Genomic DNA, 21,853 nt, shown 5'->3' with positions numbered 1-21,853 from the left:
TTAAAAGTCGTAGCCTTATATGAAAAGCATTAAGTCAACCTAGCCATAACTTTGATAAAGTATGTGGTAATTATTACAAGATACTTAATGTTTCAGTTTATAATTGCCACTGGTATTTCCTCCACTGGGCTCAAGCTTTTATTGACATCGCTAAGTTGGCCATGGTGTTGACTAATGAAAAGCAAAGGGGCAATTTTTTCCCAAGTTAAATATGAAACTGTATATCTCCAGGGGCAGAATCTTGACTTCATTCTGGGAACTTTTACAAATATGTAAGGCATTAGTTCATAAGGCCCAATGTCCAGCACACAAGAAACAGAAAGCAAATCTCCGATCAGTGTTTTACTTCCCCATGTGCTTCCTCATTGCATATTGTAGCATCCATACCGGAGGAACTCTATGCAATGGTCCCTTGCTCAGATTGTTCTCTAGTTCCACAGTTCGAAGATGGGGAATAATCACTTATTCATCCACTGACTATTTCATTTAGTACATATTCACTCACTGCCTATGGAGGAACTTAACAGAGCACAGTAGTCATATAGGGCAGTATAAAATGGTCAGACACATTTATACAGCATAGAATGTGAGTGTGATGGATAAGAAGAAATGTTAACAATAAGTAGAAGGGATGGGTTTGGAAGGATTTCCTTAGGCAATATTGGAAAGTTCATTAAGGCCAGGGTCCAAAGGCCTCACAAGTAATAAACAAGCATTGAATTTTGTCTAAAATGGGAGGGTGGGAGCAGGAATTATTTATGAGAGTGTTTGGGGCAAGTAAAAGATGGAAGTTATTCCTTAGAGCAGGAGCACTTGAGGAAGTGTGGTATTGAAAGCTACACTGCAAGCAAGGCATGTAGGCAAAAAAAGAAACAGGACAGTGTCTTGATCATTCATTATGTCTCCAGCTGAGCACAGTATTTTTTTAGTAAATGTTGGAAATAGATCAAAGCATTAGCCTGAAGGCTATGTCTTTTGTGTGAAGCCTTCCACAGAGGCCCTGTAATGCCAGTATTCTCTATGTATTTAAAACTTTCTGGACAATGCAAATGCTCAGGAGGGAGAAGTGTCCTACATTAGTGACTATGCATGGTGCCCCTCCTTTTCTCATTTTCCTTGACCTCTTTGAATAAAACACAAGAGCTTCCTATCTGTAGATCCTAAGGGATTTAGCATACCTCCAGACTAAAATAAAATAAAATAAAATAAAATAAAATAAAATAAAGTGAAATGAATCAGGAAGTTGAGTTAAAGTTCTTTATTAGACAGAAGTCATACCCTTGAAGGTGGACATTATTTCATCAAGTTCAGAAGATCGAATTTAGGGAACTAGGTTCTTCCAGTGGTCACCAGAAAATAGGCCATGACCTCAATGGTACTTGTGGGCCAAGGCATTGGCCACACCAGCCACCACCTTCTGAAAGGCAGCCTGCACCTGGGGGTTGAATTCATGGCCAAAGTGGTGGGCCAGCACACACACCAGCACGTTGCCCAGGAGCTGTGGGGAAGACATAGATAGAAAAATATACATGATTAACAGAGAAATCAAGCTTGGCTTCTGAGAAACCGAGCCAACAATCTTTTTTTTTTCCTGCCCATGCTCTAGCCCAAATTGATCTTCAGGTTATCTCCATAGGCAGAAATGAGTAACCATATATGTATGTATACTGTATAGTTTTATTATATATGTTTTATATAATAAGGAACAGATTAATTAGTCTGATGATGGTTGTCTTAGCAACTACTGCTTCCCTACTTCCCTACTTCTGGTCTACCATCCTCAGATATTCACTTTCCTTTCCTTTCCATTGAATCTTGATTCCATAAAATTCCAATTATTCTTTAATTCTGAACTGATTTTTGGACTCTAGATGACATCTTGAGCCTCTCCCCTTTGAGGAGCCCTTCCAATCCCCATTTGGAGAGATAGAAAGACTATTCCAAGTATAGAAGTAGAAGATGAGAGCTAGTATGTATAATTTGGGTACTGAGTAGGGAAAAAAGTTAGGGAGAAAAAGAGAGAAGCAAAAGATAAACTATTAAGTAAGAGCTTGATTAAAAAAAAAACAAGAATGTGAGAAAGGAAACGACATGGAATACTGAATGAAAAATATAAAACTACATACATTTTGAAAAGCATTCAATGATGATATATTCTAAAGTAAAAAGGAAGCTGGAGGGTGAACAGGTAGGTAAAGGAACCAGAGTAGAAGACTAGAAAGTGAAAAGAAAAAACAAACGGAAGATATCCTAGACTCACCCTGAAGTTCTCTGGATCCACGTGCAGCTTGTCACAGTGCAGCTCGCTGAGCTTAGCAAAGGCGCCCTTGAGGTCGTCAATGTTTTTCAGACCATCACTGAAGGAGTTCAGCACCTTCTTGCCATGGGCCTTCACCTTACTGTTGCCCATAATGGCATCAGCAGAAGACAGGTCCCCAAAGGACTGAAAGAACCTCTGAGTCCAGGGGTAGACAACCAGCAGCCTGAGGGGTGAAAACAGCACAGAGGGACAGAGGGAGTCAGTGCCTGTCAGAAGCCCCAGGGACTGAGCCTTCTCCACCTGCCCAGCATCCATTCACTCTCCTTAGGCCTGCCTCGCAACCTGGATACCAACCTGCCCAGGGCCTCACCGCCAACTTCATCCACGTTCACCTTGCCCCACAGGCCATTGACCAGACCCTTCTCCTCAGCAGTCAGAAATCCCATGTTGTCTGTTTGTGGGGTTGCTAGCGAACACAGTTGTGTCAGAAGCAAGTGTAAGCTGGTACTATCCCTGCTCTTCCTTTTATGCCCAGGCCTGATCTTACCCTCCCTGCTCCTGTGAGCAGATTGGCCCAGGCCTAGGTGTGGTCCTGCAGGGGGAGGTCTGAATGATGACAGCCATACCTGTCCTCCAAATGTTCTAAATGTTTCAAAAGCAAACACACACACACACACACACACACACACACACACACACACTGGAATATTACTCCGCCATCAGAAAAGAGTGAAATGTTGTCATTTGCAATAATGTGGATGGAACTAGAGTGTATTACACTAAGCAAAACGAATCAGAGAAAGACAAATACTATATGATTTCACTCACATGTGGAATTTAAGAAGCAAAATACATGGAATGGAAGAAAAAATGAAAGAAGATAGAAACAGAGAGGGGGACAAACCACAAGAGACTTTTAACTGTAGAGAACAAACTGAGGGTTGCTGGAGGAGAGGTTGGGGGGATGGGCTAAATGGGTGATGGGCATTAAGGATGGCACTTGTGTTGAACACTGGGTGTTACATGTAAGTGATGAATCGCTGAATTCTACTCTTGAAACCAATACTACGCTATATATTAAGTTAAATTTGAATAAAATCTTGGAAGAAAAACAAAAACAGAAAACTTTGTAATATATTTGTGAGGTAGGAATTATTATTCCATTTTACAAACAAGGAAATTCATTCTGGGAAATATTGACTAAACTTTTCGAGGTGCTATTCCCAAAGCCCAGGCTTTTTGCTTCTATGCCAGGGGCTTGGGTATTGGAATTTGAAGGGATGGCCACAAAAATGGCTGTGCTCAACTGCCAGCTCCATACAAGAGACTCTCGGCATTTTCTGTTCTGAGAATAGGTTTTCCTCTTTTCGTTCACCAGACAGGGAACCTGGCTATCATCTGTGACTTCACTACTCTCTACTGCACTCTCTTCCAAGTCCTGCGGTATCTTTGCCACAATGATACCTTACTTTTTTCTTAGTTTAATTGCCCCTGTGAAGTTCGGTCCTTTGCCCTCATTCTAATCACAGCACATTCCTATGGATAGATCCACGTTAGACCCTGTCTTGTCAGTTCTATATCCATGCATGGATCAGTTTCCCTAAAATTCCCTGATCACTATGTTACTCGTGTGTGCAAGAAATTTCACTGGTACTTTGCTTATAATGATAGTTTCTTTTCTGCTTTTTCCTGGCAGCAGTGTCCCTAATTTTATGCCGCTGTGCTTCTTTCAAGGGACTGATTTCTCCTCTGTCACTTAGACCCTGCATTTGTCATTTTCCCACATTAATGGCCTTTTGTCTCCACCAAAGGAATTGGAAACATGTTCCAGGTCACAGAACTAGCAGGTGAGATACAGATCCAAATCAAAGCAGTTACTTCCTATGCCTTAGAGACAGTTCCTCCATTAATACCACTGAAGACACTAGGGAAAGTTTAGAGCATGGTCCTTGCCTAGGTCTCTGGGTAGTCCCATCTGAACTTTATTACAGCTGATAAAAACATGTTTCTTATATTAAATGGAAGCAAAATATAGCACCAAAGAGCTCTGAGCCTATACAGTCCCCTCTGTGAACCCCAACTCACTACAACATTCTTCTTACATTTCTCTAGAGTATCTCCATTCACTCCCTTTTGCTGAAGACATTATTCAACTCGAGTCTACCTTCCCTTCCTAGAAGTACCTTCGTTTGAAGCTACTTTTTTTAAGTTTACTGATTTATTTTGAGACGGAGAGGGAGACAGAGAGAGAGAGAGAGAGAGAGAGAGAACAAGTGGGGGAGGGGCAGAGAGGGAAGGAGAGAGAGAGAATCTAAAGCAGGCTCCATGACTTCAGTGTAGAGCCCAATGCAGGACTTGAACGCATGAACTGTGAGATCATGACCTGAGCTGAAACCAAGAGTTGGATGCTTAACTGACTGAGCCACCCAGGTGCCCAAAGCCACTCTTATCTTGAAGAATCTTATAAGGCTCTCTTCTCTATCCTCCCCAAACTCCTTATTTCAAATAACCCCATTCCTTATAGGATTGCTTTCTTTTAGCTGAATCAACATAAGAGATAAAGACAGAGAGAGAAGACAAGGATGTTTCTTATAGAGCACAATGTTTATTTTATTTTTATCATATAGCACTTAAGTAAGGGGGCAGGACACTGCCCATCTGCAGGAGATGGACTCTTGGAACAGAGGGCCATCCAGTAGGTGCCAACATGGTTAGATAAGCACCTCAGTGGTACCTGTGGGCCAGAGCATTAGCCACAGCAGTGGTCAGCTTCTGCCAAGCAGCCTGCACCTGTGGAGTAAACTCCTTGCTGAAGTGAGTTGCCAAGACAATCAAAATCATGTTGCCTAGAAGCTGGGGAGAGATTGGGGATAAAAAGAAAATGGTACCTAGTGAACAGAAAGCCTCAAGCTGGTCACATCCATTATCTTCCTGATAAGAGATTGAGTAACTTTCAGGGTCATGATCCCACAGAAGTTTACCATAATATGCTTGACATCGGCATCAATATGACTCCTAGCCCTGAACTTTCCATTGTGTCTGGCCTTCTCTCATTTGCCCTGCCAGCTTCCACATTAGAATATTGCTATGGATGGCTTCTCTTTTGTAGAGACTCTGTCTTTTTTTTAAGTAGGATTATAGTACTGCAAGTATAGTCTAAGTCCCCAGATAATATGTACATTCAAATTGTTTGGTCACTCACATGACAAAGAATCTTCTGCCATGTATACGAGAGCATTCCATCACTGCTAAAGGGGGCAGGGTTCACAATCATCCATTGAAAAGATTGCTGTTATTTTGTCTTGCTTAGTCCAGGTTCTAAACTCAAGAATCATGCATAAATGTATTCATCATTTTTAGACAAAATTTCAATTACCAAAGGTAAGGCATTCTTCTTCCTGTAATTGTATGCTCAGGCCAAAACCATTTAACTCAGTTGTGGCCAATGTTCTTCCCTGGTCATAATCATTGTTTCAGAAATATAAGATGGCCAGTGGTCTCCACTGGTCACAATAATTATCCTACTCCATCTTAACTATGGAGTAGTTAACATCCAAACTACGTTTGGAACAACCTAACTACCAAAATCAAGCTCTTCCTTAAATATTACATCCCAACAATTACCTTCATAGAATCAGACTTAAGTACCTGTGTTTCCTAACGTACCCACAATGCAAATATCTGGGGGGAAGGAACAGAGCACAAGCATGCCTAGAACTCACCTTGAAGTTCTCAGGATCCACATGCATCTTGTCACAATGCAGCTCACTCAGCTCAGCAAAGGTGTCCTTGAGGTCATCCATATGTTTAACAGCGTTTCCAAAGGAGGTCAGTACCTTCTTGCCATGGGCCTTGACCTTGGGGTTGCCCATTATGGCAGACTCAGAGGATAAGTTGCCAAAATTGTCAAAGAATCTCTGGGTCCATGGATAAACAACCAGAAGCCTGTGGGATGACCATAGTCACAGACCAGATGGGAAGTCACAGTATGTATGAAACCTGACCAATTCCCCTTTCAGGAACACTTTCTGCCTTCCTGCCCCCTTCCAGTGCCTACCTTCCCAGGACCTCGCCTCCAACCAACTCCACGTTCACCTTGGCCCACAGGCTAACAACAGCAGCCCTCTCTTCAGCCGTAAAATGCACCATGGTATCTGGGAGCTTACTGGTGATCACTAAGGTGCCAAAAGCAAGTCGGTGCTGCTGCTTCTCCATGTGGCCTTTTATTCATCACTTCTAGTTTCCAGGCCCTTGCTTCTCCCAATGAGGTGAGACTATTGGTCAAGCGTGGGTTGTCACCACCAGGGTGGGGTTTGGACAAGGGAGGGTCAGCAGGATGGACATTTGTGTCTCTGATAGTGTTGGGTGGCTCTATCAGGGGGATTCTTCTGCCCTTCCCCACCATCCACTATGCATGTCGTATCTCAGTCTTCCCACCCCATCAGCCCTGAGATGACCTGCAGGCTGACCACGAGGCATGACTAGAATTCAGAGGTGTAAGAATTAGAGATCTTCTGGGCATTGTATCAGGTGTTTACAGGACATCACTCTGTTGTTTTCTTTGGGTATAAAAGAAGCCATAGCTTTTCTTGGTCACCAGTTTTCCTAAAGCTTAAATGAGGCTTATACTTTTATAAGTGAAGAAGAAAAGATCCCAATCCAGCTTCAGTTCAGAAATAGGACAGGTAAAAACTAAGTAATTTGGAGAACTGAGTACTGCCTGATTGTTGGCGAGTTCTATTAAAATATATGTGCATCTCCTTGTCTGAACAATTTTGTTCATTCTGATTATACACACAGTGTCTCTGGCCAATGTGAACTATTCACTCAGTTCTTTCAGAAGATACAGAACTGAGTATTGGAGAAAACTGAGTGTTCCACAGAAAATATTAGACTCTGTGGCCACAGCTAAGGATTAGGGGAGTTGTCTCTGGCATTTATTGTATCTACACTCCTTTGTTGTGGTTAACCATTCCTCATTTCTAATCAGGCAGAGGCAATCCTCACTGACAGTGTTTCACACACTACTATCCTGTAGCCTAATGTGCTTTGGTCTCATGCGTCTCAAACAAACATTTATAGGTCTAGATGGGGCACACTTCCAGGGAGAGAGGAAATGGTTTATATTATATATATATATATATTTATATATAATATATAATTATATATATTTTTTTTATATTATATATGTATTTATATTTATATATGTATATATATAATAAAATATAAATATATATATCATATTATATAAAATATAAAATATATATATGTATTTTTTTTCTCTCTCTCTATCTCAGAGTTTATTGTTCCCATGTTTTAAGCTCCAGGAAGCTGGTTTGTTTGTTTCTCCCGGAGATGACTCTTACAAAAAATTTTTTTTTCTCAATTTAAGAAATAATCCCCATGTGTATTTACAAAGGTACTCTAACATGTAAAGAGTTCAGCCCAATATATTAGTGTTGGATTTCTGCTAGTATAAAAGAAATCCTTTGTCTGTTTGATATAGTGAAGGCTTTTATCAATTTATCTTGGGAAAAAACTTACATTTACACTGTGGATAAGAATTGTTAAGGTGCTGGAAGGTACTTTATCATGACAGACTTGATTATCTGTGAGCTCTCAAGTCCAAGCTGTGCTGATGTGAACACTTTGGTACAGAGATATAAAGAAAAAATGTGTGAATCAATCCCAAAAAGATTTCTTCAAGGGAAGAAGTCAATGACATAAAAGAAACCCAAGGAAATGTTGACCACAGCCAGGAATCCCACCTACCCTTAGCCATGTGCATGGACGGAGGGAAAGTCTCAGGGCCCTTGTTCCCTGATGGCCCTGGTGCTTGTTTGGCCCACTGTGTGCACACTGGGACCCCACAGACTTGGGGATATCTGCATCTCTGAATGTTGGCAAATAGCCTCCCACATTTCCAGCAAACCAACAATGATTCTGGTAGTTACCTCTAACTCCTGCTTTTCTCTCACCTTCTTTAGACAATTACTTTGCAAGAATTTTTTACTTCTCCCGTTCATGGCTGTTTCACACTTCCACCTTATTTCCATGCTCACTGTTCCCACTGCTGTCTGGAAGCTTATCACATCGATGCTAGATCACCATCACAGTCATCTATCAGTTTTCTGGTCATTCATCCATCACGTATTTAAAAAGCACATATTGACCGAGGCCAATAATGCCATGCATTGTTTTAAAAACTGAGAATCTTGGGGATCCTGGGTGGCTCAGTTGGTTAAGCATCTGACTTCAGCTCAGATCATGATCTCACCGGTCTTGAGTTCTGGCCTGCTTGGACTTTTCCCTCTTCCTGCTCATCCCCCTCTCTCAAAAATAAATAAACATTAAAAAATAAAAAAAAAAACCTGGAAATCCTGGAAAAAACAAAACAATGTATCTAGTCTCATCGTGCTCACATTCTAGTGGGTAGAGGATACTGACACTAATAATTAAATCAGCAAAGAAGTTCAGATGGTGTTTGTTATATGACGAGGAACAAAATGCATCTGATGACATGGTGGCAAGTGACTAGACAAAAATAATGTAAGGACAGAGGTCTGAAAGGAAGATACATTTGAACTGGGACCTTGATGACAATATGGAGCCAGGAATAAGTAGTTTCCTTGAAGCCAGGAAAGGCAAGTGTGAAACTTGGAGGCTGGACAGAAAAGGAGAAAGAAAGAAGGAAAGAAAGAAAGAAAGAAGAAAGAAAGAAAGAAAGAAAGAAAGAAAGAAAGAAAGAAAGAAAGAAAGAAAAGCCTAACACGACAAGCCTAAGGCATGACAAGATCTGAGAGAGAGAGATGTTAAGGGAAGAGTGGGAAGGAGCAAAGTTGGAGTGACGGCCCCAGGCCTCACCATTTGGGCACCTGAGGGTAGAGTGTGGGTATTTTACACTAAGGCGTGGGAAACGAGCAGAGATTTGTAAACCTGGCATCAGCGTGATTGCTAATCTACTCAACACCCACAGCAAGGCTAACTTTCTCACTGTCCTGTCCATCACATTACAGCTTTGTCTATAACTCGAAATTAACTTCTGGTCAGAGGAATACTCCTGTGATCCTCCCCAACTATTCTGTGCAATATCTTTCCTTTCCCTTTTGATCTTTCAGTGCTCATCTGCTTGGCTGAGCTGCCTTCTCAGCTTCTTCTGGTTCATCTCCCCCCACCTAAATCCCCACTTCTCTGAGTAGTTTATAGGGATCTCCCTTCTTTGAAACACTGTAGCAAATCTGCTGGCTCCTGCATGCTGTCTCCTGATGGTATGCAGTCAATTTAATGTCCCCAGCGGCTCTCACCACTTAAGCCACAAAGTTCTTTCCTAAAGCCCAGGGCCGGTTCTTTGGAGGTGATTTCAAAGAGTTATCCCCCTGCTCAGACCTCCAACCCCTTCCATCCCTAATCTATCCTCACAAGAGCTTGTGGCAAACCAGCTGCTTTTAGAAAACATGTTCCCCCCTGTTAGCAGAATGGAATTGCAGCCCTTGCCTGGACCTTGACCTTTTGAGAACTGGGTTAATTTTCCCTAGAAGAATCCCCACTGGTACTCTATCTCCATCCTTGGTCTTCACCAGAGTCCTCACTCAGACCCATGTAATCATCTGGTTCAGAGGAGTTCTTGTCCCGTGACACCCATCCTCTCTCATCACAGCCTTCCCCATGCCCCCAGCCACGTCATTAGCTTTAACTTGAAGAGCCCCTAAGTGTATGTTTTCCCCAAATGTATGTCCCAAGCATATATTCCTTTCATTGCCCTATTGTTTTTTATTTTCTTGCCAAAATCTTTACGGCATACAAATATTGAATGGGGAGACTGCATGCACACACACACACACTCACAGCACAACAAATAATTCCTGGGATTCTCACAAGTGTAACAGCACATGGGAAAAGTAGAACTGAAGACAATCAGTAAAGAATTCTTAGCAGAGCACTATTATTACCATTGCTATTATTATTATTATCATTACTACTACTGCTACCACTCCTATTGCTATTGTTTGAAAATAAAGCTCTTCTTTGCTGACTCTACAATACTAAACAGGGGACTCAGTGATCCCAGTTTCCCAGGAGCTGTGGAGGTGGCAAGAGGTAACAGATATGTACGAGGGACAGAGGGTTCCAGGTGGGTCTCCAGGTATCTGGCCAGCCAACTTCCATTTAGAACCACACTAATGTCAATTTCCCACAAAGCCTGGGGTCTTGCCTGGTGACTAAACACAAGTGTGTTCTCCTTGCTGGACTAACCCCTGGCCATGATTCCACTTTTTCTTTCTTCTCCCCATGACCAATCTCCTATTTTGTGGGCTGAAAAACAAGGACCCACAGGTTTCTTTCCATAGCCACTCCAGGACACATGTTCTTGCCATTTCCCTCCCTCAGAGACGATCTGACCCACCTTAGGATTTATAGGATGTAAGTTTGAAATGGGTCTCTAGGAACAATTTTGTACAAGTGTCCAGCCTATATATGAATAACCTTAGCAATGTATTTGTGAACCGTAGGTTCCTTCCTTATATAGAGCCAACATTTGCCTGCATAGATATTTCTCCTTGGCCTTGTTTTTTCTGCCTCCAGGAGAGAAAAAAAGTAAAGTTCAAGTTACCAATAGTCATTTTTCTTCACCTCTATACAAGTCTCTTCTAAAAACAAAGAATTCAAACAGGTCCCTCTAGATTTCGAGAAGTGTCCCTTAGGCCCTTTGATCTTAGTTCAGTTCTCTCAACTCCAATGTTTCCAAATATTCCCCTTCTCACAGCCATCCTAGACTGCAGTCAGGTCAGTGCTCAGTTGTCTAAGCTGTCCCAAAGCTAAAAGAGGGTGTGAACATCTCCTAGATTTACCTGAAGTTCTTAGGGTCTACTTGTGACATATCACAGCATTGCTTACTCAAACGGACAAAAGTGGCCTTAAGATCATCCAGGTGCTATGAGGACAATTTATATCTCATTGCGAGTGGGACACAATTATATTAGCAATGATCTCTTTAAGGGGGCAATATTTGAGCTGAGGTCACAATGGCATGAAGTTGCTGCCATGGGAAGATACTAAGAAAGAAAGGCTCTGGAAGTTGGAATAGCAAATGTAAAACTCTAAGGCAGGAAAACACACACCCTCCCACACATACGCAATGTACCCGTATATGCAGAGAGACAAATAGTGGGCCAATGTTGTTGATATGCAAATAGCAAAGAAAAGAGTGGTCGGAGATGATAGTAGAGGTAACACATGCTTACAGCTCTTCAGGATTAGCTTCATTATCTTGAGTAGGAAGCCATTAGAGAATTTTAATCATGATACTGATACCATTTCTAATCTGTTTGTACTCTTGTCTAGATTAATATTGCAAGAATATCTTGTTCCTTCCCAAACTGTTTTGCTCAAGTGGGTTTTATAGACTATTGAGAAATATGAGAGCCCATTCAAATATTAAATACTCTGATGTTGAAGGCACGCGTTTTGTGTGCGTGTGTGTGTGCCTGTGTGTGTGTGTGTGTGTGTAAGTGTTCACAATCCATGAGGACAGCAAGAAAAAAGGGCTGATGGAGGGAAGATGTGCTCAGGGGAGAAATAAGGAAAAACACAGGAAAAGAATAAATCCTGCCATTTTAATTTAGAAAATAGAGAGATGTTTAAAATAGAGAATAAGACAAATGCAGGATTCAAAAGTGTTAGATACTGTAAGTGTTTGCAGAAGGTGCTCTATACATGTGTTTTAAGTGTGTGAGTGACTGCAAGCGAATGGTGCATCAGTGACTCCTGTCTATTCTGCTCTGTTGTTATAAGAGACTGTGGGACTCCTGAAAATGCCAAAGAAACTCCAGAGGCTGTTGAATTGGAGCCACCATGACCTCATGTGCCCCATCCAAGAAGCCTACATTTGGGGAACTCTTCAGGGTGGGTGCATGCGGGAAAGATTCTGGGGAAGAAGCAGTAGTAAAGATCAGTGAAATTGGAGTAGAAAGGAGATTCAGTCTTTTGAAACTTATTATTTGTTGAGTCAGTTTGAGCTTTCTAGAGACTTCTTCAACACGCTGAGGTTTGAAATGATTGCCATGAGAGCAGTTGTGCTCTTTCCAGTTTCAAAGTAAGAGGTATCTGGGCATTTTTTTCCGTGCCAATAGAGACAGAGAAAGAGTCCTTCTTTCTTACTCACCAGACAAGAAACTGGCTATCATCTGTGACTTCCTCACTATCTGTCAATCAATTTCCAAGTCCTGCTGAATCTTTGTCCTGCCTGTTCTTTTCCCAATCACTTCGTCATCACACCAAGTTGCTACGGCCAGTCCCAAGTCTATACTTCTTCTCTGATCGGGTATGCACCCACATATGTATCAATTTTATTAAAACTTATTATTCATATTCCCCTCCGGAACAATAATTTTGACTGTTTCCCTGAACATAAAATAATACTAACTCCCTTCTCTTCATTACCTGGTCTCTCTAAATGCTTTCCAAAATGATTATATCATTCCTTTGTTTTGAAAAATCACCCATCTCCAAGGAGCCTGGGTGGCTCAGTCCGTTAAGATCACGATCTTGTGGTCTCTGACTTCAAGGCCCACAGCAGGCTCTGTGCTGACAGCTCAGAGCCTGGAGCCTGCTTTGGATTCTGTGTCTCCCTCTCTCTGCCCACCTCCCCCCGCCCCTCACCCCCCCCCATACCTCTGTATCTTTCTCTCAAAAGTAAATAAACATTAAAAAGAAAATTAAAAAAAATACCTATTCCTCAGAGGGACTTTGCTGTTCATGCCCAATTTGATACTTCATCCCCGCCCCCCCACCTCGCTTCCCTCTTGCACCTATCCCTACTGGCTCCAACCAGTATGCAATTCACATCTCAAGCCCCTCCCTGGCCCCCACCAGCAGCCTGCAATGACTTGAAGATGGTTGATGAGGCTTGGGTTAAAACAGTAAAAAGGAAGAATTGTAAATATCCTCCACATTAAGTGAAGAGTTGCGATACTGTATCATTCTGTTGTTCAGCCAGTCTTTACAAGAAGAGGCCACCGCGCTTCTTAGTTTTCAAATCTCTTAAGATTATATTGGGCACACAATTTAATACTTCTTAAAATAGGAATAATGTCTCTATCTAACATCAAAAGGAAGCAGAATAGGAAAAAATATGTAGATTAGGGCAGGATTGGATGTTACTCCAATGTTTTTTAATCCATTTTATATAGTCTTTTAATCCATTTAAGTATTTTCCTTACTTCCCTAAGTAACAGAATATTCCCTTGGAGTCATCTGGCAGCAGTCTGGAAGATTCCATGTATTTTCCAATTTGTCTCTGAGCACACAGGTGTTCAGGCTGGTTGGGGGAGAAGGGTGCCAGTGTTTGTTCAATGCAGAGAGTAGTTGAAGATTCCGTGGGATGGGCTGCAGATTAAGAGAGTTGTCTCTGGCATGTGCTGGATCTACCCTTGCTTGCTATGTTTAACTTCTCTTTATTTCTAGTAAGCAGAAGCAATCTTCACTGACAGGATGCCACACACTACTGTCCCTGTAACCTATGGTACTTTGGTCTCAAGCATCTCAAGCAAGCATTTATAGGACCGGACAGGACTCACTTTCAGCGGGAAATGGAATGGTTCATTTTATTTTATTTTTTCTCTCAGGGTCTATTACTCCTGCCTGTAGAGTTCTAGGAAACTGGCTTGTTTGTTTCTCCCTAAGATTGCTCCTTAAACGAATAACACTGGAAAATCCACTTCCATGTTACTTACAGGATACTCTAAATTTTAAAGAACTCAACCTACTACATGAAAGCTGAATTTCTGCTACTAGAGAATTACTCTTTTCAAACATTCATTCTCTTGTGTTCTGAGACCCTCATTTAATATCTATTTGTTGAATAACTGTCATCATTGCCCTAAGTACTGGAGACTTAAGATAAATGAGGAAGAGAAAAAAACTTTCCTCTTAACATTTATAACATGGCATGGAAGACATAGAAAATGGATAATTAAACCAATCTACAAAATAATCTCAGTTAATATCACTTGCTATGAAAAAATTAATATCTGGACTTAATGAGGCAGAGCCATGATTACACCAGGCAGGATTAGTCCCTCTAAGGAGGTAGTATTTGAGCCAGATCCAGAATGAAAAGAAGGAATTTGCCATGGGGAAATATTAGGATAAAAGTTCTGAAAGCTGGAATAGGGAATCCAAACCTCTGAGTTAGGTACAACAAACCTTTGGGATGCTGGAGATAAGAATAATGGGCTGGTGCAGGTGATATGTAAAGGTAAGAAGAAGCAGGAAATGTTGCAGAGGAAGCATTAAACCTAATAACTTAGGACTTATCTTCAGTGGTAGAGTGTAAAAAGCCATTACGGGATTTTAATCTTGGCAATGACATAACCTCCTAACCTCTGTACTCATAGCCAGATTAATATTCCAAGAATATCTGGTCCATCACAACATTGTTTTGCTCACATGGCTTTTATTGCCTATTGACAACAATTCCTTTTTTCATCTATTAAAAATCTGAGTCATCCAGACCTGTGTGCCTATGTGTGCACATGCACGTGTGTGTGTTAATTATGAAGTTGTTATCATGTAAATAGTCCTGGACTGGCAACTTCAAAATCAAAATCTAGACCCTTAAGGGGTAAAGAATGTATCTTCTGCCCACCACTCCATCATCACCATCCTTGACCCCGGGACATGCAGAATCAGTGTAAAAGTTGAGGGCAAGAAAGAGAAAATGAGACTGATTAAAAATGCACATTTGTTGTTGACTGAGACACTGACTGACAGACTGGGTAAAAGGCTTAGTACCACTAACAGCTCCTGTTTACTTTGCTGAAGGGCATAAAGAGAGGCTACTGAGGCTCGGAGACCACTGTTGTTGACAACCTGCAACTATGTAATCATTGGTCTCTCATCTGGATCATGGAGACAGAAACCCAAATTAGAAGGTAATTCAGAGGACAAATTCTGATCAATGTGCAGGGGCAATGAAATACCTAACTGATATGAGAGTTTGACTCAAGGCCTGAAGGTCTAGACTCCCTAAGTAAAATAACAACGACTCCCTCAAGAGTCATTCAGTTCTTGCCACTCCCACACAGGGGGTCCCCAAGGTAGTGCACAGCCTCTTGTTAGATCCCCCAGGGCTGGGAGATTTCAGTCATTCCCTACCACCTCCTTCCTTCTCATCCACCCCAGCCAATCAGACACCGTTTCTTCCTCACTCAACCTCTGCTCCTCCTTCATGTTTTGCAGATCTCTCTGCTTTTCTTGGGTTTAGGCCATGAATTAGCATCTACATCTAATCTGCAATTTGGAATTCATTTTGTGTTCATTAAGCTGATAACTTCCCCCCACCCCGACTCCTATTCCTTGAGTCATTATAGTTCTAAGGATATTTATTGTTTACTCTTGCCAAAAACATAGTAATAGTTTTTATTTTTATAATCAAAGCCTTGGATTATCTAGTCTTTCCTAATACTCTATTTTACTGTCTCCTCTACTTCCAGAAAGCCTTTTCCTGCAAGAAATTAGCTCAAGCCCTAATTTACTGGTTTTAGACTATGAACCTTTGTTATTATCTCATCTGCTACATGAAGCCTTGGCCATTCTTCTCTCCCCCGAATTCATATAATATCCTAATGCCAGCTTTATTTTAGCATATGTTTGATTATAAAATAATGCACAGTGATTTCCCACTGTGGCTCCCCACTGAGACTATGCAACACTTTGGGAAAGAACAGACTTTTGTTGGTTAATGGACATTTTTCTGGAAAACTCCGAGCCATCCCTCAATTCATCCTCTTATGTCCAATTCAGGCTCACATGACATATGATAAGTTAGCTAATTCAAAATATACATTAAAGCAAATTGAAAAAGTAACCCTAGCCGAGACCTTAGATCCATGCAAAGCTTTTAAAGCTGAACCCTGACACGCACCTCGAATCTATCTTGATTTCTTCTGAGGCACTTCTTAGCATCTCCTTTATTTGCCTTTACTGTAAGTTTCTGCCACACTCTCCTGTAAATCCCTGTTCGCTTAATTAACCCTTTCCCCAACCCAGACAATTTCTTCCCCATCCTACCATACACCCAGACCTTCTAGAATTCTCCCATAATACCCATCTTCCTTTGATGAGTCCCTACACACTTCCCAAATGAGCTCTCATTTCTCCCTATGTCTCACCTCACCCCTCAGCCAATGAGTGAAAGACGCAGAAAACACAGTATTCATTTATGATGACTGAATAGAATGAACTTTATTAAACAGAAGCTGTGCTCTCAAGGCCAAACGCAAGTCCCCATATGCAGAAGGAGGGCCCTGGGGACACAAAAGAGCACTGTTGAACTGGAAGGAAGACTCAGTGGTACTTGTGGGCCAGAGCAGTGGCAACACCAGCCACCAGCTTCTGCCACATGGCCTGCATATCAGGGGTGAATTCCTTGCCAAAATGAGAAGCCAGAATGATCACCAGTACGTTGCCCAGGAGCTTTTAGGTGAAAGACAAAATGAAAAAGAGGCACATTGAGTACAATTTTTCAAAAAGAATTGCAGAAAAAGTGGTTCAATACCTACAGTCCCTGCCAACTCCATACCTTAAACTACTTCAAGGGTTGTGTCCGCACGAAATCAGATAAGCTAGTCCCTAAGTTCAATTTAATGTGTATGAGCTCTCCATTCAACACCCTACCCACCTCTATCTCCATCCTCTTGCATCTCACCATTTTTATTTGCATCTCTCCCTCCCTCTTATCTACAAGTTGTCTAATTGCTGTAACAACAGGATTTTAGGGTGGCATGGGTTCTCACAGTGAGTTTATTTAAAGTCTCCAATCAGGACAGGGACAAGTCTCCACTTGGTAACAATGCTGACAGGTAATAGGATATATTTGAGAGAAGTTGTTGTATTTTCCGTGTGACAATCTGTCCAAAACTCCCCCCACCCCAAATCTCTCCCCACGCTTCAGTCATCAGAAACCATGTAAAATAAGACATTCTTCCTTCCTTGAGACAGAACTTTATCAAATGCCAAATTCCATTCCTCCTTGAACAAGTCTTCTTTTCTCTGATGTCGTTTCAGTTCTGACAAAAGTTCCTGAGAGGTTTTAAGCAAACCTTGGCCGCTAGTAGGCCTTTACTGTCACTAGTCCTGAATCAAGGTAGTCCTGGTCATGCCCTTTGGCGGTCTGTCCTTCTAACACCAAATTTGACCCATTATTTCTGAAATTCTTGTTAGTCTATCTCAAAGTAGAAAGTATAAAAAGAGCACATGAACATTTCCTGAACTCACCCTGAAGTTCTCGGGATCCACGTGCAGCTTGTCACAGTGCAGCTCACTAAGCTTAGCGAAGGCGCCCTTGAGGTTGTCCATGTTCTTAATAGCATCACCAAAGGAGGTCAGCACCTTCTTGCCATGGGCCTTGACCTTGGGGTTACCCATTATGGCAGAAGTAGAGGACAGGTTGCCGAAGTTGTCAAAGAATCTCTGGGTCCAGGGGTAAACAACCAGGAGCCTATGTGACGGGACCATAGCAGGTGGAAAATCAGAGACTTTCAAAGCTCTTGAGGAATTTCCCAGGCAAGTGGCCAGGCTCATATTCACCATCCTTTCCCATGCATTGAAACCCAGTGCCTACCTGCCCAGGGCTTCGCCTCCAGCCTCTTCCACATTCACTTTGCCCCACAGGCTAGTGATGGCAGCCTTCTCCTCAGCTGTAAAATGCACCATGATGTCAGATCTGGGAACTTACAGGCGATCAGAGAGAGAAGCGGGTATGTGCTGCTGTTGGAAAGGGTCACCTTTTATTCTTTACTGCTGACCTTCTGGCCCCTTGTTCCTCCTAGTTCTTTGAAATCATTGGTCAAGGCTGAGCTGTGTCCCTCAGGGGTGGAGTCAGATCAGGAAAGGGTCAGCAGTGAAGAATGCACACTGAACTTGTGATAATGTGTGTTGTTCCTGAGGCATTGGTTCCTCCTCTGTCCTCAACACAATTTTCCATTTCCTTTTCTCTCTCCATGTGATCCTCCAAAATGACATCCACCTCTCCCTTTCTTCTTCTTCAAGAAAGACATGTAGAGAGGAGCTAAGCTCAAGATAGGGAAATGATTCTAGCCAGACAGTTTTAATATTTGGGTTAAAGATGGTGACAGGGACAAGAACAGAGTGAAGAAAAAAATACAACTGTTGACACAGAATCTCAGCCAGTTTTAACTCAGTTGAGGAGTGGATTATAACAAAGCCTCTGGTTCTTAGTTTTCTAAAGCTGACAAAACATACACATGGTTACTTCATGAAGCTGAATGGAGTAACAAGGGATCCACAATATGACTAAGACTTCAATCCCAAAGTACAATACCCAAGGGTAATTTCATAGAAAGAATAGACAGAATGAACTTACATCCTGTGCTTCCCGGGAACCCTCTCTCTGTCCTTTTCTCTGTGACTTCAGGGGAAACTGGCTATTTTGAGGAGATTTCCCTGAACTCTCGTTTTCATTTTCTGCCCTACTTACACTTCTTTAATTGGTGAGACAGATAAGGAGTCTGCAATGATTTAAAACCAGGGCTTGTGATCAAACTGACGAATGAATAGATTAATCAGGCTAGGATTTGGAGTAGGTTTAATGTTTGCTGCGGCCATAGGTGTCAGAGGCTTCAGATGCCTCTAGTGTCCTTTTGTTTGCCTGTTTGTTTGTTTGCTGATGCCACTCCTATCTTTGGGCTTCCCTAAACTCTCATCATGAAACAGAGTGTGCACCTTGCAACTTCTTCGGCTGCAATCCACGGTTGTTATTCTGGAGTCCTGTTGATAGGGTGGTAAAGAACGTTGGAGAAGAAGCATTCTCTAATTGCATAATCCAGTTTCAACCTTTAATGGGCCAGTGTGCCTGGGCTGTGATTTTTACAGCTTTCCCCTCTGAAAAAAAGTCAGGAAAACCTCCCTGGGCTAGATTATATGGTTTAGGATGACAAGATTCTAGGTTAAGAGAGAAGATACTTTATTACTAAAGGAGAAGACCAGTGAATGGACAAGAAAGAGCTACTCAGTGAAGAATAGCCCTGGGTGAATAAGAAATTCATTATCAATAGAGATAGGGCTCTAGGTTCCCAAGGCAAATTTTTTACAGATCTAGTGTGAGGACAGTGACCCTTTCCTTAGACCTTGGGTATGAGGATTATACATTGCCATAGCCCAGGGAATAAGAACTAGGCCTCTTAATACCAAGAGTTTGGGAAACATGCCTTTCTCTGAAGCAGACAGTATGAGTACATTCACCCTCCTCCTGATTCAGTGTAGACGCCAGTCTTTTCTTAAATTCAGAGTATGGGATTGATCTTCACCCTCTTGCCTTGTGCTCACTGCAGGACCCATCATCCTCTATGAGGGCCTTTGGGAAAGATCTGGCTTGTCTCCAGGGATCTGGCCCACCTGTGCTCTCTTACTACTAACAGCTGTGGGGAAAGGTTTCAGGAAAGATGACAGGATTGAAAGAGGGGATATCTGTAGTTCAGTGTAAGGCTTATAAATTCTGATTCTGGAGTCAGGTAGGCTGAATGTAGTCTCATTACTGCTTGGGTATTGGTTGATTCAAACTAAATTATCTCAGCTGCTCATTTTGAAGCATTTTACTCATTTCTCCTATGAAACATCATGATTATTATCTCCCTTTCCTGGAAAAAAAAGGATAGAGATAAGTGATATTATTATCCAGATAGATCAGAAAGATTAAATCATCAAAAAGCAAACAATAAGAATATTTATTACATATAAAATTAAAGTCAATAAAGTAAAAAAAAACCATGTTATGTCTTAAGGTATTTAAATTTAAAGGATTTTTAAAAAGAAATTCCAAAATTTGACCAACATTAATTCCTGCCTCTTATGTGTTCTGTAGCACTTGTGTTTTTAGAAGCTCTGTGCAGGATTTTAAGAAATTTAAGATGCATCTTTTCAGGAAGGAAAAGTAAAATATTTTCTTAAATATTGGTAATTAATTTATCACATGTATAAATCCTATGAGTCAAATATTATATGTGTAGGTGCTATTAATGTGAATTGTATAGATTACGCTGTTGGTAGGTAAACTAGGTCTTTGGCCCCACTGCATGTTTTTTCATAGTATTATCTGAGAAAAATTACTTCAAACGTTATTCTTCACCACAAATATTTTTTTATTTTTAATTTTAAAAGTGGAGAATCATAGTCAGGGTTTATAAACCACTGAAGGCACAAAAAGCTATGTACAATTCTTTTTTTTTAATGTTTATTTATTTATTTTGAAAAAGAGAGAGAGATAGAGTGTGAGCAGGGGACGGGCAGAGACAGAAGGAGAGAGAATCCCAAGCAGGCTCTGCACTGTTAGCATAAAGCCAGAAATGGGGCTTGAGCCCATGAACCATGAGATCATGATCTGAGCTGAAACCAAGAGGTAGATGCTTAGCCAACTGAGCCACCCAGGCCCCCTGTGTAGGACTCTTTATTAGAGAAGTTATCAGTTAGTCTGCTTCCATTAGGCATCTGAATTTATATTCTCATAACAGAAGTAGACAGTTTCCATCAAAGGCTCTAGGAGGTGTTGCATCAGCCTAGAATACACTGGTTACCATGAGTAGCAGCAGATTCTTGTGGTTGCCATGAAGGATGCCAGTGAACAGTTTTTGGTCACTGAAAGAATGAGAGAAAAGACCACACTGACATCAGGCAACACTGCTGGTTTCTAAGTCCCTTGCCTCCTTGGCACGTCTCTCACAAAGCCTGTGGGTGAGTCAACCAGAGCTGGGTTGCATTTTCAGAGTGATTTCTCCCCATTGGCAGCTTACAACATGGACTGATGAGGGAGCATAAGGCCGCAACCAATCCCCCTCCCATCCCCACCAGGTGGGTTATGTGTGGTATTCCTCAGGTACTTCTGGCTGCCCAAGAACAAAGAAAAGGGGAAAAACAAATGGTTTGCAGATAGAGATCATAGTCCTGCAGGACCTAAGTCTCCATCATCTCTCCATAGCGATGTGGAAAACAAAGGCAGGACATGGCAGATAGAACTAAATTTCCTTATAACCTGCAGCCCATTGACAAATACTTGAGACAGGCTGAGTAAAATGTTTCCCCAGGAACTCCTTACTGTCTTAATGCTTTGCTAGAGAGAAAAACAACCCTAGCTTGACAATAGCCAGGCCTCCAGTATCCTGTGAGTCTTCTTTAGCATATGAAAATCTCACTGGAAATTTCCCCGGAACTTTACTTCTCCTGACCCCATAGTATATAACCAGTCTCTCCTCTTGGTCCCAGGGCACCTCTTCCTGTCATGGGTCCTGTCTCTGTGTTTCAATAAAATCATCTTTTTGCACCAAAGATGTCTTCAAGAATTCTTTCTTAGTCATTGGCTCCGGACCCCATGAACCCCACTATTACCCACTATTACAAAACCTCATCACGGACATCGGTGGCTTGACTGGCCTCTGGGATCACTGTGCCTCGGGCATAGCCAGAGATATGTGTGGATGTTAAATAAGCAAGAGGAAGAGGAAATGGAAACCAGAACCAGCCAGTTATTGCACACTTTTCTACATGATGGACCTTGAAGGTTAAAGCTGGAATCTGACAGTT

General features: G+C 41.7%; 2 protein-coding genes across 3 annotated transcripts; both read right to left on the bottom strand.

Annotated features, from left to right (window-relative positions):
* Positions 1–1,243: 1,243 nt before the first annotated feature.
* On the bottom strand, positions 1,244–17,989 carry LOC106965999 (hemoglobin subunit beta). Of its 2 annotated transcripts, none has more exons than XM_053203604.1 (3): positions 17,883–17,989; positions 17,537–17,759; positions 1,244–1,498 (listed from the first exon to the last, which is right to left on the bottom strand). In XM_053203604.1, the coding sequence occupies exons 1-3, from the start codon at positions 17,972–17,974 to the stop codon at positions 1,370–1,372; spliced, it is 444 nt and encodes a 147-aa protein (XP_053059579.1). In that variant the 5' UTR covers positions 17,975–17,989; the 3' UTR covers positions 1,244–1,369. The 2 variants fall into 2 exon arrangements, with proteins under 2 accessions (XP_053059579.1, XP_014917562.1); XM_015062076.3 differs by lacking the exons at positions 17,537–17,759; positions 17,883–17,989 and adding exons at positions 2,261–2,483; positions 2,615–2,774.
* On the bottom strand, positions 4,547–6,793 carry LOC106966000 (hemoglobin subunit epsilon-4). Its single transcript, XM_015062077.3, has 3 exons — positions 6,318–6,793; positions 5,983–6,205; positions 4,547–5,113 (listed from the first exon to the last, which is right to left on the bottom strand). Exons 1-3 carry the CDS (start codon positions 6,473–6,475, stop codon positions 4,985–4,987), a joined length of 510 nt encoding a protein of 169 aa, XP_014917563.2. The 5' UTR covers positions 6,476–6,793; the 3' UTR covers positions 4,547–4,984.
* Positions 17,990–21,853: the final 3,864 nt, after the last annotated feature.

The sequence above is a fragment of the Acinonyx jubatus genome, chromosome D1 (assembly GCF_027475565.1).
Source record: "Acinonyx jubatus isolate Ajub_Pintada_27869175 chromosome D1, VMU_Ajub_asm_v1.0, whole genome shotgun sequence".
NCBI classification, from domain to species: Eukaryota; Metazoa; Chordata; class Mammalia; order Carnivora; family Felidae; genus Acinonyx; species Acinonyx jubatus.
This window is presented reverse-complemented; position numbering and strand designations above follow the sequence as displayed.